Source organism: Chrysochloris asiatica, unplaced genomic scaffold (assembly GCF_000296735.1).
Source record: "Chrysochloris asiatica unplaced genomic scaffold, ChrAsi1.0 scaffold00015, whole genome shotgun sequence".
Classification (NCBI taxonomy): Eukaryota; Metazoa; Chordata; class Mammalia; order Afrosoricida; family Chrysochloridae; genus Chrysochloris; species Chrysochloris asiatica.
In genome coordinates, this window is record NW_006408533.1 from 31,171,216 (window position 1) to 31,185,095 (window position 13,880).

Genomic DNA, 13,880 nt, shown 5'->3' on the forward strand with positions numbered 1-13,880 from the left:
TACTTACTAGCCTGGTTGGTTGTTTTATGTACCACTTAGTATTTTGTGTGCTTAAATGTACTCTATACATTTAAAAATTCTAAACTCCAAGCTAGCCAAATACAATGTGCTAGACACAGCAGCCAGGGGACCAGCATACCTTGGATATACCTGTTCCAACCACTTGCTTAAGATGAGCAGCACTTTCATATCATTCCTTAGAGTCTGTTCACTATTTAAACATTGGAGCAAGTAGACATAGAGAGTCAGATAACTGCCCAGGGACAGGCACTCCCGCAGAAATTCTTCAATGGTGAGTTCAGGAACCTGAAGGGACACCAGGATGGGGCCCCAACCTAAATTTGGACTGAGGGAGTCTAAGAAAAGAATTAAAAAAAAAAGAAAAGAAAAATGAAGACAAAAACAAGAATGGCTTAACATTGACTGAACCCAGTCAGAAAGCAGCTAGGAAATGTAACATCTTTGTGGGACAGAGCACAAAAGATGGGCGATGACTACATCTACGCACAAATAGATGTGTGAAGTATACAAATATACTATAAACAGCTAACTTTAAAAAAAAAAAGAAAATAAAAAGGATAAAAGAGGAACTATTTCAATGAATCTTTCCACTCCAAGCTTTGTGTCAAGAAAACGAGTCTCACACAGTCCTTATTGGTTGGTAAGTGCTGTCGAGTCGACTCCGACGCACAGCAACCCTGTATAGGGTTTCCAAGGAGGAGCTGGTGAGCTTGAACCACCGACCTTGCAGTTCAAACAACTTTGCAGTCTGGCACATTAACCCACAGCACCACACCAGGACTCCTCACACAGTCCTTTGTTGTTGTTAGGTGCCATCGAGTTGGCACCCGACCCATAGCGACCTTATGCACAGCAGACCTAGGTGCCACAAAAAGGGAATGCACTCAGGGCTGCAGAGTGTCAGCAGGCAGGTAGCCACTGTCAGGCTAAGGAATCAGAACTCAGTGCTGGCCGCCAGTCAATTGCTCTTCTTACCATGTTCTGAGCATTCAAATCACATGTAGGCACTGCCTGTCCCAGTCCCCTAAAAGCCAGCTAGTGTCATTTTTAAGTGTGACTACAAATGTTTTTCCAGGAGAAATTGTAACCACTCTGACCATTGTAAGTATTTTAATTTACCAAAGCTTAGTTTGACTTATATTCCAACAGAAGCCCTTGAAAATATTTCACAAATTAGAGAAGGGGAAAAAAGTTTTCATTTTAGTAACACAAAGGAATCAGGAACAGGAATGCTGTTTTAATGACTCCCAACTCTTTAGGGGGAGTGAGGGCTGGAGTCAGAAGGTGGTATGCACAGCACCTCCTGAGGGCACAGACTGTCCCCTGGTTCTCAAGACAGGTAGGCTATGCGTATAGCCTGCCACCCCCACCCAACCAGCTCATTTTTCTCCTACTGTCTACAATATGTTGTTTCTGGATATCACAGTTGAGAACTTCTATTTGGAGTAAGATTTCTTAACCCGGATGGGCTTTATGGAGTTTGAGAATTTTAGAGGCAAGGAGTAAAAAAAATAAAGGGACGGTTGGTTGTGGTGTGGCTAGAAGCAATAAAAGGACGTCCATCAAAACTCATCTTAACAGAAATAGGGGAAAGTTAGTACCATGGAGCATTATCATAGGAAGGCTGTTGTAAAGTGCCATGGAGTTGGTTCTGACTCACAGTGACACTGTATAGAGCTTCAAAGGCTGTAAATCTTTGCAGGAGCAGAAAGCCTCATCTTTCTCCCACGGAGTGGTTGGTGGGCTCAAACTTATGCCCATGTGGTTCACAGTCCAGTATTTATCCTACACAGGTATGTTTGTTATTTAGTGCCGTTGAAGTCGGTTCCAACTCATAGCGATTCTGTATAAGGTTTCTGAGGAGCAGCAGGTGAGCTTGAACTACCAACCTAACAGTTCAAACCAACCTTGCAGTCCAGCACATTAACCCACAGTGCCACGCCAGGACTCCTACAGAGGCATAGATACTTGTTCATAGTATTTCTATGACTTGGTCTGTAACATGACACAATTTACCTATAATAATAAAAAGGTTGGTCTGACACTCCAAAACCAATGTAACAATGCAGTAGAAAGCCTCCATTGAAATATGACTGTACCCGCAGACCTGGATCATAGGTTCTCAGGCTAAATAAGATCTATATGAATGAGATACGAAGGTGCTGAAACATCAACACCATTTACAGGGCAATCCCTCACTGGAAACACTCCCTCAAGCACACCATCTCGATGATTGCTTAAACATGAGCGCATGGGGTGGGTCTCCTCGTACCTTCAGTGAAGTAGGCCAGGATGCAGGCTTCTGTCATCTCAGCCATGTGGCGGACGGAAGCCAGGCTCTGGCAGGCTGCTGTTAGGATGGGCAGCACCCCCAGCCCGTGCACTTTTTGGCCAATCCAGGTCCGGATACTGCCCCGGAGGAACTCTGCAGTTGGAACAGTTGTGTTGTTCATCATCATCAGGACTTCCACATAGAGGCTACTGAGCGCCATGTGGCGGGTCTGGCTGTCCAGGTCTGTGGGAACAGACACAGACTTGAAGAGGCTGCTGGAATGGCAACACATGAGTTTCTAGAGAAAAGCCATTCGGGTGAGTGTGTCATGTATTCACTACGGTTTTATTTTCTAATTCCTTGATCATGAACCACGTCTCCCATCTTTTCCCGTGTCCTGCTATCTGGATATCATCTTCCATAACAGTGCCTCATGCATAAGCAGGTACTTACTGTATGACTGAACACAGTACTTCTCACTAGTCACTTACCAGGCAGGTTAAAGATAATGATATTGTCTAAGAGCTTAGACACTTGCTGTTCCAGGACTGCTAAGGTGATTTTTCCATTTTGTTCCAGGGTACTGAGAAACTGGACCATCTGATGAGTGAAAGTTCGGCATTTTGGAACTGCATCCTGACAAAACAAACAAAAGAGAATCATCCCAACCAATCAAACCAATCAATGTCGGCTGAGTATTCCCTGGGCGCATGACGCTGCACTGACTGCTTGGGTAGAGAAGGAAGTGGGCAGAGATCAGGAATCCACAAGCAGATCTAGCGCCCAAGTCTTGTGTCTAGCCAAATGCAAAACAGAACTCACGTTTCCCCGAATTTCAGCAGAACATTCTTCCTTTTTCCTATTGTAGTAACAACATTTGCAACAGCAGCTACTTACCAGGAACTCTCCAGCATCGTCCATGTTCAAGAGCTAATCTATTCCGCACAACCATTCTTTGAGGCAGGGTGTCATCAGCTCCAATTCAGATGAGAAAATCAAGGAACTTGCCAAGTGTCACCAAGGTGGTGGGTTAGGGACTCTGGCTTGTAAGACCTCCAGCCCACGCTCACCACCTACCTGATAGTCTGCTCCCATTAGCATCCAGATCACTTAGTCACCTGCCTCCTCAGCCCTCATTACTTATGACATGTAATGCTGTAAAACCAGAAGGAAGGCAAAACTTGCTGTGTTTCGGTTAAGTGTCTTCCAGTTGGTTTCGATTCACAGCAACCCTGTATAGGGTTTCCAAGACTTTAAATCGTTTGCTGGAGCAGAAAGCCTTATGTTTCTCCCACAAGGCAAAGCACTGGAATAAGTACACTATAAATACACCCTGCAACTTCCTCTGCTGCAGACGTCACTGAGTGAAGACTGCCTGGAGTAGGATTTAAGCTATAACAGGCACCGAAGTCTACGCTCTGTCTCCAAAATGACACACTCGACTTACAAGGTGTTTCTGGCCGCTGATTGGAATAGAAAGGCCCGCAGACTCTTTGAGGAGCTTCAAAATCGATTCAGCAGAAGACTCTTTAGCCAGGATAATGGATGGTGGATAATGGCTGCTGAAGTAACCCATCACACTCTGGTATGACACAATATCCACAAGATGCCATGACAGTGAACTCGTCTGTCCAAGGAGGTTAAGCAAAGACGAATCCTAAAAATGAAACTCGCATTCATTTCATTTCAGAACTCCAATTCACCCAGCAATATGTGTCTCTGAGTAGTCTAACCACTAAGACTAATGATAAATACAACACAGTTAAAAGTTTCAAGTTAGAACCTATTCTATTCGCATTAGGAATACCAAATCCACTGCCACCTAGTCTATTTCAGCTCATAGGGACTCTATAGGGTTTCCAAGGGTATCATCTTTACGGGAGTCCTGGTGTGGCAATGTGGGTTAATGCGTGGGACTGCAAGGTCGGTGTGAACTCCAAGGTTGGTGGTTCAAGAGTTAAGGAATGCTGGGAGGCATTCCTTAGGAGAGCAGTAATTTATAACACAACAGACAAACTTCAGGGGCACAAGACAAAAGCTTGAAAATGCATATATGAGATAAAACTAGCAATTAATGAAATGTAAAATAAAATGGACTCAGGCATTCTAACTCAGTGTCATTCCTCTCATAATCTACAGTTAGATTATGATGAGCTCTTCAAGAAAATCTGGCATCTAGATGAAAGCACACCTCCACATTGACAGGCATTAGGGAAACAAGGGAAAACCACAAGCTGGGGGCCGGGGAGGATCTAGGGAATTCAGCCAGGTCTTCATAACAAACTTACGGTTTGGTCTACTAGTTGATCTTCCTTTGCCAATAAAATCATCATGAAAAGGAGGCAGACGATCATGCTTCTGGTTTCAGGCTGGGGGCTGGGATTCCAGGCATCCGCAAGCACACTAACCCAATTCACTTCACAGAGTATAGACCCCAAAAACAAGAAACAGCTCTTGGGGCTTCCTCGTTCCACCTCAAAGGAAACCAACAAAAGTCAATGCTTTGCTTTAAGCTGTCCAAGTATCTTGAAAATGTGTATAAGTCAATGTTTCATAATTTCCTATGCATTTGTGAAAATAACACTTATTTTTCCAGATGAGACAGGACAACAGCTGAGACTGACCAGTCAGTGTTTGTTGCTGTATGCCGTGGAGTCAGTTCTGACTCATAGTGACCCTGTACAGGGTTTCCAAGGCTGTAAATCTTTATGGGAGCAGAAAGCCTTATCTTTCTTCTGCGGAATAGCTGATAATTTCAAACTGCTGATGCTGAGATTAGCAGCCTGATTCGTAACCACTAAGCTACCAGAGTAAGTAGTAAGGGCTTATTAAGGCACCGAGTGCTGGGTCCCACCCTGAGGATTTCTGAACTCCTAGATCTGGGGTACAAGCAAAAATTTGCTTTTCTCACTGATCCCAAGTAATGCTGATGCTGCAGGTCTAGGAAAACAACTCTCAAACCCTAACATCTATCGAGGGTTTTACTCTACTTTTGAGTGTGTGCATTATAAAAATGTCTCCATGTCATTAGTCTTTATAACTGTTGATGACTGCATAATGTTTAATTAAATCTTATTTTAAATATATTCGAAAATTTTTACATATAACCAACTTCAAAGTTATCTTTTATATGCCTATTTCACTATTTCTAGTTCATTTAAAGTAAGACAGGGCTAGGCACAATTTCATCGTTTCAAAATGAAGATTAAAAGCTCTACTCCATGTATTATATTTATGTATTAATGATGATGACGCATGTCCTCCCACTACCACCATCACTAACTACTTCTGTCTGCCTTTTACAAAATGATTCTTCACCTTTCTTATTGGGGTGGCGCTGTAGGCTCAGCATTGGACTGCAAACCACAAGGTTGGCAGTTCAAACCTACCAGCTGCTCCTTGGAACCCCTGTACAGGATTGCTATGAGTTGAAACTAACTTAACAGCACTTCACAATCACAATTCTTAACCCCACCCCACCCCCAAAAGCATACTTTATTATGCCAACAAGGCACAATGAATGAAATCCCCAGCTTCTGGGCAGGTCAGGGCCATGTATCCTTGGATCCCTGGAGATTTCAGAGTCCATAAGCTTCCTCAAGAGCCTGTTATCCTACTGTTTCATCTGCCTCAGAGACTGAAGTGCCAGCTCATAGCTCTTCCAGCTAACTTTCTCTTTTCAAGTTTATCATGATGATGAATGCCTACTTAATGCTAGTCTCATAGACTAAATCCACCTAGAAAATTATTCTTAAACCTTTTATTTCTCAAACCATCTGCCCTCGGCTTTCCTCATAGTGGCTGACAAGCAATACTGGGCTGGGCTCCACTTACAGGGCGGACGGTAATGTCAGTCCTGAGAAACTGGCACCATCTTACAGTCATAAATAACTGTAGCTCTGCAGCCATTAAAACATTCACAGAGGCTCAGGAGTAAATATGACAAGACAAGTAAATGCAAGTGACCGGGCCCCTGAGTCAATTCAGACTCAAGACAATCCTGCTCAGGGTTTCTAAGACCGTAAATCTTTATGGGTGCGGACAACCTCCTAGTTCTCCTGAGGAACAGCTGGTGGGTTTGAACTGCTGACCCAGCTAGTTTTTGTTAACCACTGTTCCTCCTGCAGAGTCACACATGATGCTTTCCTCGGACTAGTTCAGGTCTTCACATGATTACGATGCATCATTGGCATCAGAATGCACTTCATCTCCTACAGCTTCATCATTCACCTGTATAACTGCTGAAAGAAACTAATGGCCTAAGTACCTCTGTTGTTTAATACAACATTTAACACTAAATAGTTGTAATGGCACTATCCTAAAAATAGTTTCTAAATATGAATCCTAAAAAATATGAATGCAAATGAAGACTAAACAACACAAAGTCATTCAACTATGTACTTATACAATGATAACACACTGAGTCCTAGGGGAAGACTGGCACATCATAGACAAAGCCTTTCTGAGGTTTAAATAGCACTGTGGATGTTTTAGTCATCTGTTACTAAGATTTCTGCAGGCTGATTTACACAGCATCATTCAGACAATACAGAATGCATACCCAGGACACACGACTGTGCTGAACCACCAACTAGACAGACCCCTCGGGGCTGTCGCATGGAGAGTGGGGGGCTTACTTTGAAGAAGGCCTCCATGAGCACCTGGTCAGGGCGCAGATCCCGCCATGCGAGCTTCCTATACGCGCTATGGAAGGCGTAGAGGATGAACTCGGGCATCTTGGGTGCCGTGCATGCTTCACAATAATGCATCAGGTGTAACCAGAGCGCTCCTTCGTCACCAGGCAACAGTTTGCCTTAAGTTGAAAGAAAATACAATGGGAAATCTTTTGGTTTATGTTTAACATATACAACAGTAACAACAACAAAAACTAATACAAAATACAAATTTGAACTAAAAGTCTAAAAACTTGGGTGCTTAATATTTACCTAATTTCAAAGCTTTTCAGATTAGTAAGAAAAAATAGAGCAAATGGCATTAACATTTGATGTGTGCAAGAAAGTAGAGATGATGTTTGTCTTAAAAATGTCTAAATATGTGGGGTTTTTACTCAAATACATTCTATAACACCAACCAATTCTAGGCATCCCTTTGGTCTGTCGCCCTCGCTAACCCTGTTCAGACTCGTGCATTTAGCGCTTCACTCGTTTAGCACCATGGAGGACCCAATAGTCCTCAACTGGAAATGGTCCAAATGACTAAAACTGAACCATTTGTACAGTTAAACTAGGCTACTACCTGTCATTTAGGTAAATCACTCTAAAATCAATCTCACATTCTTCTGCAATCTCGACCATGTATTCAACCTCAACCAATATCAACTACTTTAATGGTCTCAAGGGCTAGTGGCTATATAATGGGTATTTCGTCTACAACAAATGTTCCAGACTTCCTGCTTCTATGGACAGCAAGGGCAAAGAAGAGAGAACTGCATGCAAAGAGAAAGAAGCTGAAGGGTTTCTCAAGCCTGAGCTTCTGAAACATAGCCAGCGAGCACCACATATCACTATCCAACCGCCAATTTATCATTCCTAGTAGTCCTGGTACCCTCAATTCCCAGACTCTTACTTTATTGAACAGCATAAAATAAGAACATATGTTATTTTTTTTTTTACCAATCCTTTAAAACAGAAGTAGAAGGTAGCATTTGGGATATACAGGTAAAAGAGTTTTGTTTAGATAAGGATGAATAGGATATTTAAGGTATTTTAGGAGGTAATCTCAGGACAAAACTGAGTTTTTCTTAAGTGATGAAACTCAGAAACTCACAGCTGCCTCCCAGAAAAGTTAAGAGGTTGTAAACTTTAAAAGGCTAAATGTATTAGTGATCTTTCTTCAGCACTAAAATAAAATTAGATGAAATAGGAATGCAGAGACAAAAGATTAGTTGAACAGCAGGGGGAAAGTGAAAAAATAAACAGAAGCATCAGCATCTTCCTACCTTTAAAACTCTCATGTAACCAGTCAATACAGTCGGTGAATAACTGCACTATACTTGTGGCCACCACAGCATCACTCTCCAGCCAGGGGTAATGTCGCTGATTGCTATACAAAGACCAAACATATTGAGAGATCAAAGCGCCATCATTTATATTACTCCAGGTCCAGGTGGGCTTGCCTAGTCCCAGGACACCCTGCACCTGGGGCTCTACCTTACATTAAAGACTGTAAATTCCTGGAGGTGACCTGTGGCTTGTAACATCAACCAGGAATTTTATTTGCCTTACCTCCTACATGTTTTTTTTTTTTCTTTCAATGCAATTAAGTTTCTGAAGTATACTATCTAGAAATACTAACAAACTAACAACTTTTTCATCTAACTTACAGCCCTGAGGCCATTCCTTGCGTATCTTAGTTAAAACACCATAAAGTGGCTTTAATTAACAGTTTTCTCTACCCACAGTATGGAGGAAAACCAAATTTATGCCACAAAAAGATGGCCAAAATAGACAGAAAATAAAAGTCTTTAAGTGATTATTTGGTTTCTGGATCTAGTCCTGAAGACTCAATTCCATGAATTCTTCTTTGAAATATACGGGTAGCCTTTGCTCTATGCTCAGCAGTCTGTATGTGTTGTTGTTAGTGCTGTCCAGTCGACCTGTGATCACTATAAAGTCCTAAAACTTGCAGATTTTTTAAGGATAGCCCTCTAGTAAAAACAAAACACAGAACCTTGTAGGTTTTCTTCAAAGAGCTCTTGAAGCAGCACAGGTTAATTCAAAGAGTCTTGAAACAAGAGTCCAAAGACCTGAACTGGAGCCCCAGTTCCACAATGGGGATTTGAGCAACTTCTTAGAGACGTGGGATGAAATTAAATAATGTTTGTAAAAATAACTTGAAAACTGTGATGTTTCCAAAGATTGCTGTAATTTTTATAAAAGTCTTGACAAGCTCCCCTGGCTTTGGATTCTGTACTTTTATGGGGAAAGAAGACTCGCCTGGCAACTCGCTGCATACAAATAATTCCCCACCTCTCTAAATAGTTTTTAAATTGCCCTGGTGGCGCTGTAAGTTAAGCACCAGCCACTCCTCAAAAGAAAGATGAGGCTTTCTGCTCCATAAAGATTTGCAGCCTCGGAAACCCTGCGCAGGGTCGCTATGAGTCAGCACTGAGCTATTGGCAGTGGATTCAGCTTTCAGTTTTAAATATTGAAAAACTCATGAAAAAAATGCTTTAATTTGGTGTTCTATGTCAAAAGGATAACTTCCTTGCAATAATTTTACAGCCAACTGTTGTTAAGTGGTGTCAAGTCAGTTCCAACCCATAGTGACCCTGCACTGCCAACCCTGTGGTTCAAACCAACTTCGCAGTTCAATGAATTAGCCCACAGGGCCACACCAGGACTCTTTAACGTTAACTAGTTGCAAAAAAATAACTGAAGTAGTGAAGAAAATTAAGTTCATTTCATATTTCATACTGTCATGGGCAGCAGCATCCATTTTTCTGAAATCAGGAACTAAATGAAACTCAATCATATTCTTTACCATCGAAGAGAAGAACTGGGTGTCCAGTTGTACTTCAAAATTAGTACCCAGACACACAGCACTGGTTATACCACACCATTTTTAGTGTCACAAAGAAGCATTTTCTAACACAAATGTGGCCCTACACTACAAATGAAGTCTGTGAACTCATATCACCTCTATTAAAACACCACCGGCACTTTAAGCAAGCATGTTTTGAAGGACTTTGAACGGCAAAACCACTATTTACCTTTCGCTGTCCTCTAAAACCAGGATCCATGGTTTAAAGAGCTGGATGATCAGGGAATGCAGGCATCTCAGCACTAAAACAAAGCAAAGCCAAACAAACAAGCTCAGCCTTTCTCAAGATTATTGGTAACAGGAGGCAAGAAATCTACCTTTATCTCTAAGACCTATGTTGTGCATAAACAACATGCTTGGTAAAGGGTGACTTTGTCTGCTACAATGGAGTTTCTTAGAATTGAAGAATTTTTATTACAACACAAGGTCATGAAGGATTTTATAAGTACATCTTTCCGAAGATGAATGCTTAAATATCCACACCCCTTTCTTTAGAAAAAGCAAGAAAAGGAAGACGGAGCTGAAGGCTGAACATCATCTCTGTACTACAGCCTACAAGGAGGGGCAGGGACAGGCTGTGGCACCAATGCAAGCCAGCACAGGTATGACACATAGATAGATTTATATGTGCACCATAAATCTTCTTCGTCCTGGTATTCAGGTATCTAGATGGAGCACAAATGTCAATTCTTAATGTGCCTACTCAATTACCTTCTGGTGGCAGGTCAGAACACTTAACTCCATAATACACTAATAGCACATCACCTGTTTTGCTGCTGGCAGATGGATCTTGGGCCAAGCCAGCCATTTCAGAGTCGATCAGCCTTCTCACAAGGTATCCCAACAGTGTCTTCACATCAGCCATGTAAGGACTCCACTTTGAGAACAAGCCAAAGCTCTTAAAGTCCAACTTGGATAAGCGAAGTTTGTAAAAAAAGTCTGAGAGCCACTGTACAGTCTCCATGACCTGGGCGAGAATAACGAAGCAAGCACACTTACAGAATGTCTAGGGTATGGTGCTAGAAACTGACGGAGGCTACGGCAGGTCTTTGATTTTAGCAAGTTACAAAGCTATACAACATAGGATAAATGAATTAGTGGGTTTCAAATGCTTTCTAAAGCAGTGGAACCATTATTTGAAATAAATTCTCTACAAACCTGATAAAACCAAGAGCTCAGTGAGACACTGCATGACAACCCAAGAGCCAGAGTCAATGGCCCAATCTGAGTCAGATGCATTATGGTAGGGAGAGAGGGTGCACATAGGGGAGGGCCTGGAGACAGGGTACACACAGGGGAGGACCTGGAGAGAGGGTACACACAGGGGAGGGCCTGGAGAGAGGGTGCACACAGGGGAGGGCCTGGAGAGAGGGTGCACACAGGGGAGGGCCTGGAGAGTGGGTGCACACAGCGGAGGGCCTGGAGAGAGGGTACACACAGGGGAGGGCCTGGAGAGAGGGTACACACAGGGGAGGACCTGGAGAGACGGTACACACAGGGGAGGGCCTGGAGAGAGGGTGCACACAGGGGAGGACCTGGAGAGAGGGTGCACACAGGGGAGGGCCTGGAGAGAGGGTACACACAGGGGAGGGCCTGGAGAGAGGGTGCACACAGGGGAGGACCTGGAGAGAGGGTGTACACAGGGGAGGGCCTGGAGAGAGGGTACACACAGGGGAGGGCCTGGGTGGGACAGATGGGCAAAAATCAGAGTCAAGATATGAGAGAAAGGCAATCCATTTAGGTAAAGGGGCATGGGGAGGAAAAGGACTGACTTAAAATACAGGGCTCTCAAGATAATGAACAAAAATGGCTTTTTAAATACAAATTTAAATGTGTTCCATTTATCAAGAGCAAAAGAGCTGGAAAAGAAATGCTGATAAATACTTCACAGACCAACAGGAAAAATACAAAACAATATAGGCAGTCCAACTGATTATTACAAGAACAAGCAAGTTGCTCGCCCAGTAGACATCAAGGCAAGTGGTCGGGTCCCCTCAGAGAAAACCCTCTTCCAAGACTAAGACTCACTGGGAATACACACTCTGATTGGTGACCACGTTCATCACTGATAAGGGGAAATGAGGGGAAAACAGCAATGAAGCTGCGAGCTAAGCCCAACAATGTTCATAGGCTCCTGTGAACCCGAGTGGAGACCTGGTTGCCCAGCAGTGTGGCAAGATCTGGGGACTCTTGGGCCTAGAGTCAGTGACTTAGCCACAGAGGAACAGAGTGGAGAATGAAGCGTCCAGCTGATAAGAAGAGAGGGCATATGCATAAGAACTCTCACACTTTCAGATAATACCCACTTGACCTGGCTTCAATGACTGAATGATCAGAGCTCAACTAGAAGAAGAAAGAGGAAAAAAAGAGTAATCTGATACAATTTGATGAACTTGACCTACACCTATGGATCCAGTATCTCAAAAGAGGGAACAAATCTTTACAGTGAGGATCATTCCCAACCCCTCCATACACAGAGTAGACAGGGATAAGCAACTTGGACATTAGCTACCCAAAATGGGGAAGGGGGGCCCACAAAGGCAAGAAATGACTGACTTATAAACTTTCAAGAGGGAGCCTAGATCCAGAGAGCATGGAGGAAGGTAGAATCTCCACTGAGTAGTATCCAATCTGTCTAGGTGGACTGATGAAAGGAGACGTGGATAGGTCTTTTGTGATACAATAGTGAATAATTGTTATCAGGACTGATTGTGAGGGTTGGAAATGTTAAGCTAGATGTTTTATAGTAAAAGGAAGGGAGTGATTGACTTTGTAGGCTAGGAGTGGAGGTCCCTGGGACCATGAAGGGAGAAGAGTAGAGAGTAGGACCCTACCCAGAGAAGCAGTGATGCCAGAAATGGAGGCAGAAATGATGATGTGGAGAGACGGAGCAGCTGGGGACTCTAGACCCAGAGAGGGAGAGGGGCTGTGTGCTGAGGACTGGAGGACAGACTTGCAGGGTATACCCTATGGTTGGTTGATGATGCATGGAGGGGATTGTAACCATGGCAATGAAATGATATACAATAGGATGAATGTAAAGCTAATGTTCTCCCATGTAAACTATCACATAATTCACAATAAAATATTAAAAAAAAACTTCAGAGACCAAAAGCTACACACCTGCTTGTCGGACAAAGGAACAGCTGGCGAGCTTTGCAACACCGAACTCTTGGTAGAAGCTGCCCCCTGCTGGCAGTCAGGGGCACAGCAGCCCAATGCTCTCAGAGTGGCTTTCCAACACTCAGGGCTCAGTAGTTGGTCAGCAGAGCCTATGACCAGGGTAGGGGCAGACAGAGAAAAACAAGTTAGCACCTTTCTTGAGGTAGCTTTGTTCAACTTGAAACTGAAAACACATGTGCTTTTCACCACACTGGAAATAAAAAAAAAAAAAAATCTAAAATTCATAAGGATACCTAGAGTGAAGAGATGAAAGAAAAAAGGGCCCACTGAACAACAGACAAGCTGCACACCTGGCTTTTCACTCTAACATTCAGACCAACACGTGACTATTTCTAGACATAACAACCTTAACCTTCTAGCTATTGCTCATCACACTTTAGATGAGAATTAGTGTTACAGATTGTGTCAACTGGGCTAGGACGCCACGATTCTCAATATTAAGTGATTAACCTCCCTTTTATAATCTGATGTAGTAGTTCTCCTATGTGTTGTAAATCCTAACCTCTGTGATGTTAAAGGGGGTCCTGTTGTGGCACTGTAGGTAAGCACTGAACCTGCTAATCTCAAAGTTGGAGGTTCAAATTTACCAGCCACTGCTCACAAATCCTGCAAAGCGTTGCTATGAGTCAGAGTCAACTCAACAAGGGCAAATGATGCTAATGAGGCAGAATTTAGAGGTAATTCTGCTAACAAAACCAATCTACTGGAGTCCATCTCTCTTAAGATTAAACCAAGGATGGGAACATTTTTCTTGCAGGGGCCATTTGGATATTTATAACATCATTCGCAGGCCATACAAAATTACCAACTTACAAGTTAGCCTTCTACATCAGGTCAAACA

General features: G+C 43.0%; 1 protein-coding gene across 1 annotated transcript in view; it reads right to left on the minus strand.

Annotated features, from left to right (window-relative positions):
* The window catches only part of EPG5 (ectopic P-granules autophagy protein 5 homolog (C. elegans)), a 115,603-nt gene that overhangs the window by 3,765 nt on the left and 97,958 nt on the right, over window positions 1–13,880 (minus strand). The window contains exons 32-41 of the mRNA XM_006835102.1: window positions 12,980–13,128; window positions 10,622–10,823; window positions 10,026–10,098; window positions 8,253–8,356; window positions 6,931–7,106; window positions 4,582–4,767; window positions 3,741–3,950; window positions 2,785–2,929; window positions 2,294–2,536; window positions 140–356 (exon numbers count right to left, since the gene is read on the minus strand). Of these exons, the coding sequence (XP_006835165.1) occupies window positions 140–356; window positions 2,294–2,536; window positions 2,785–2,929; window positions 3,741–3,950; window positions 4,582–4,767; window positions 6,931–7,106; window positions 8,253–8,356; window positions 10,026–10,098; window positions 10,622–10,823; window positions 12,980–13,128 (1,705 nt within the window). The remainder of the gene's footprint in view (window positions 1–139; window positions 357–2,293; window positions 2,537–2,784; window positions 2,930–3,740; window positions 3,951–4,581; window positions 4,768–6,930; window positions 7,107–8,252; window positions 8,357–10,025; window positions 10,099–10,621; window positions 10,824–12,979; window positions 13,129–13,880) is intronic.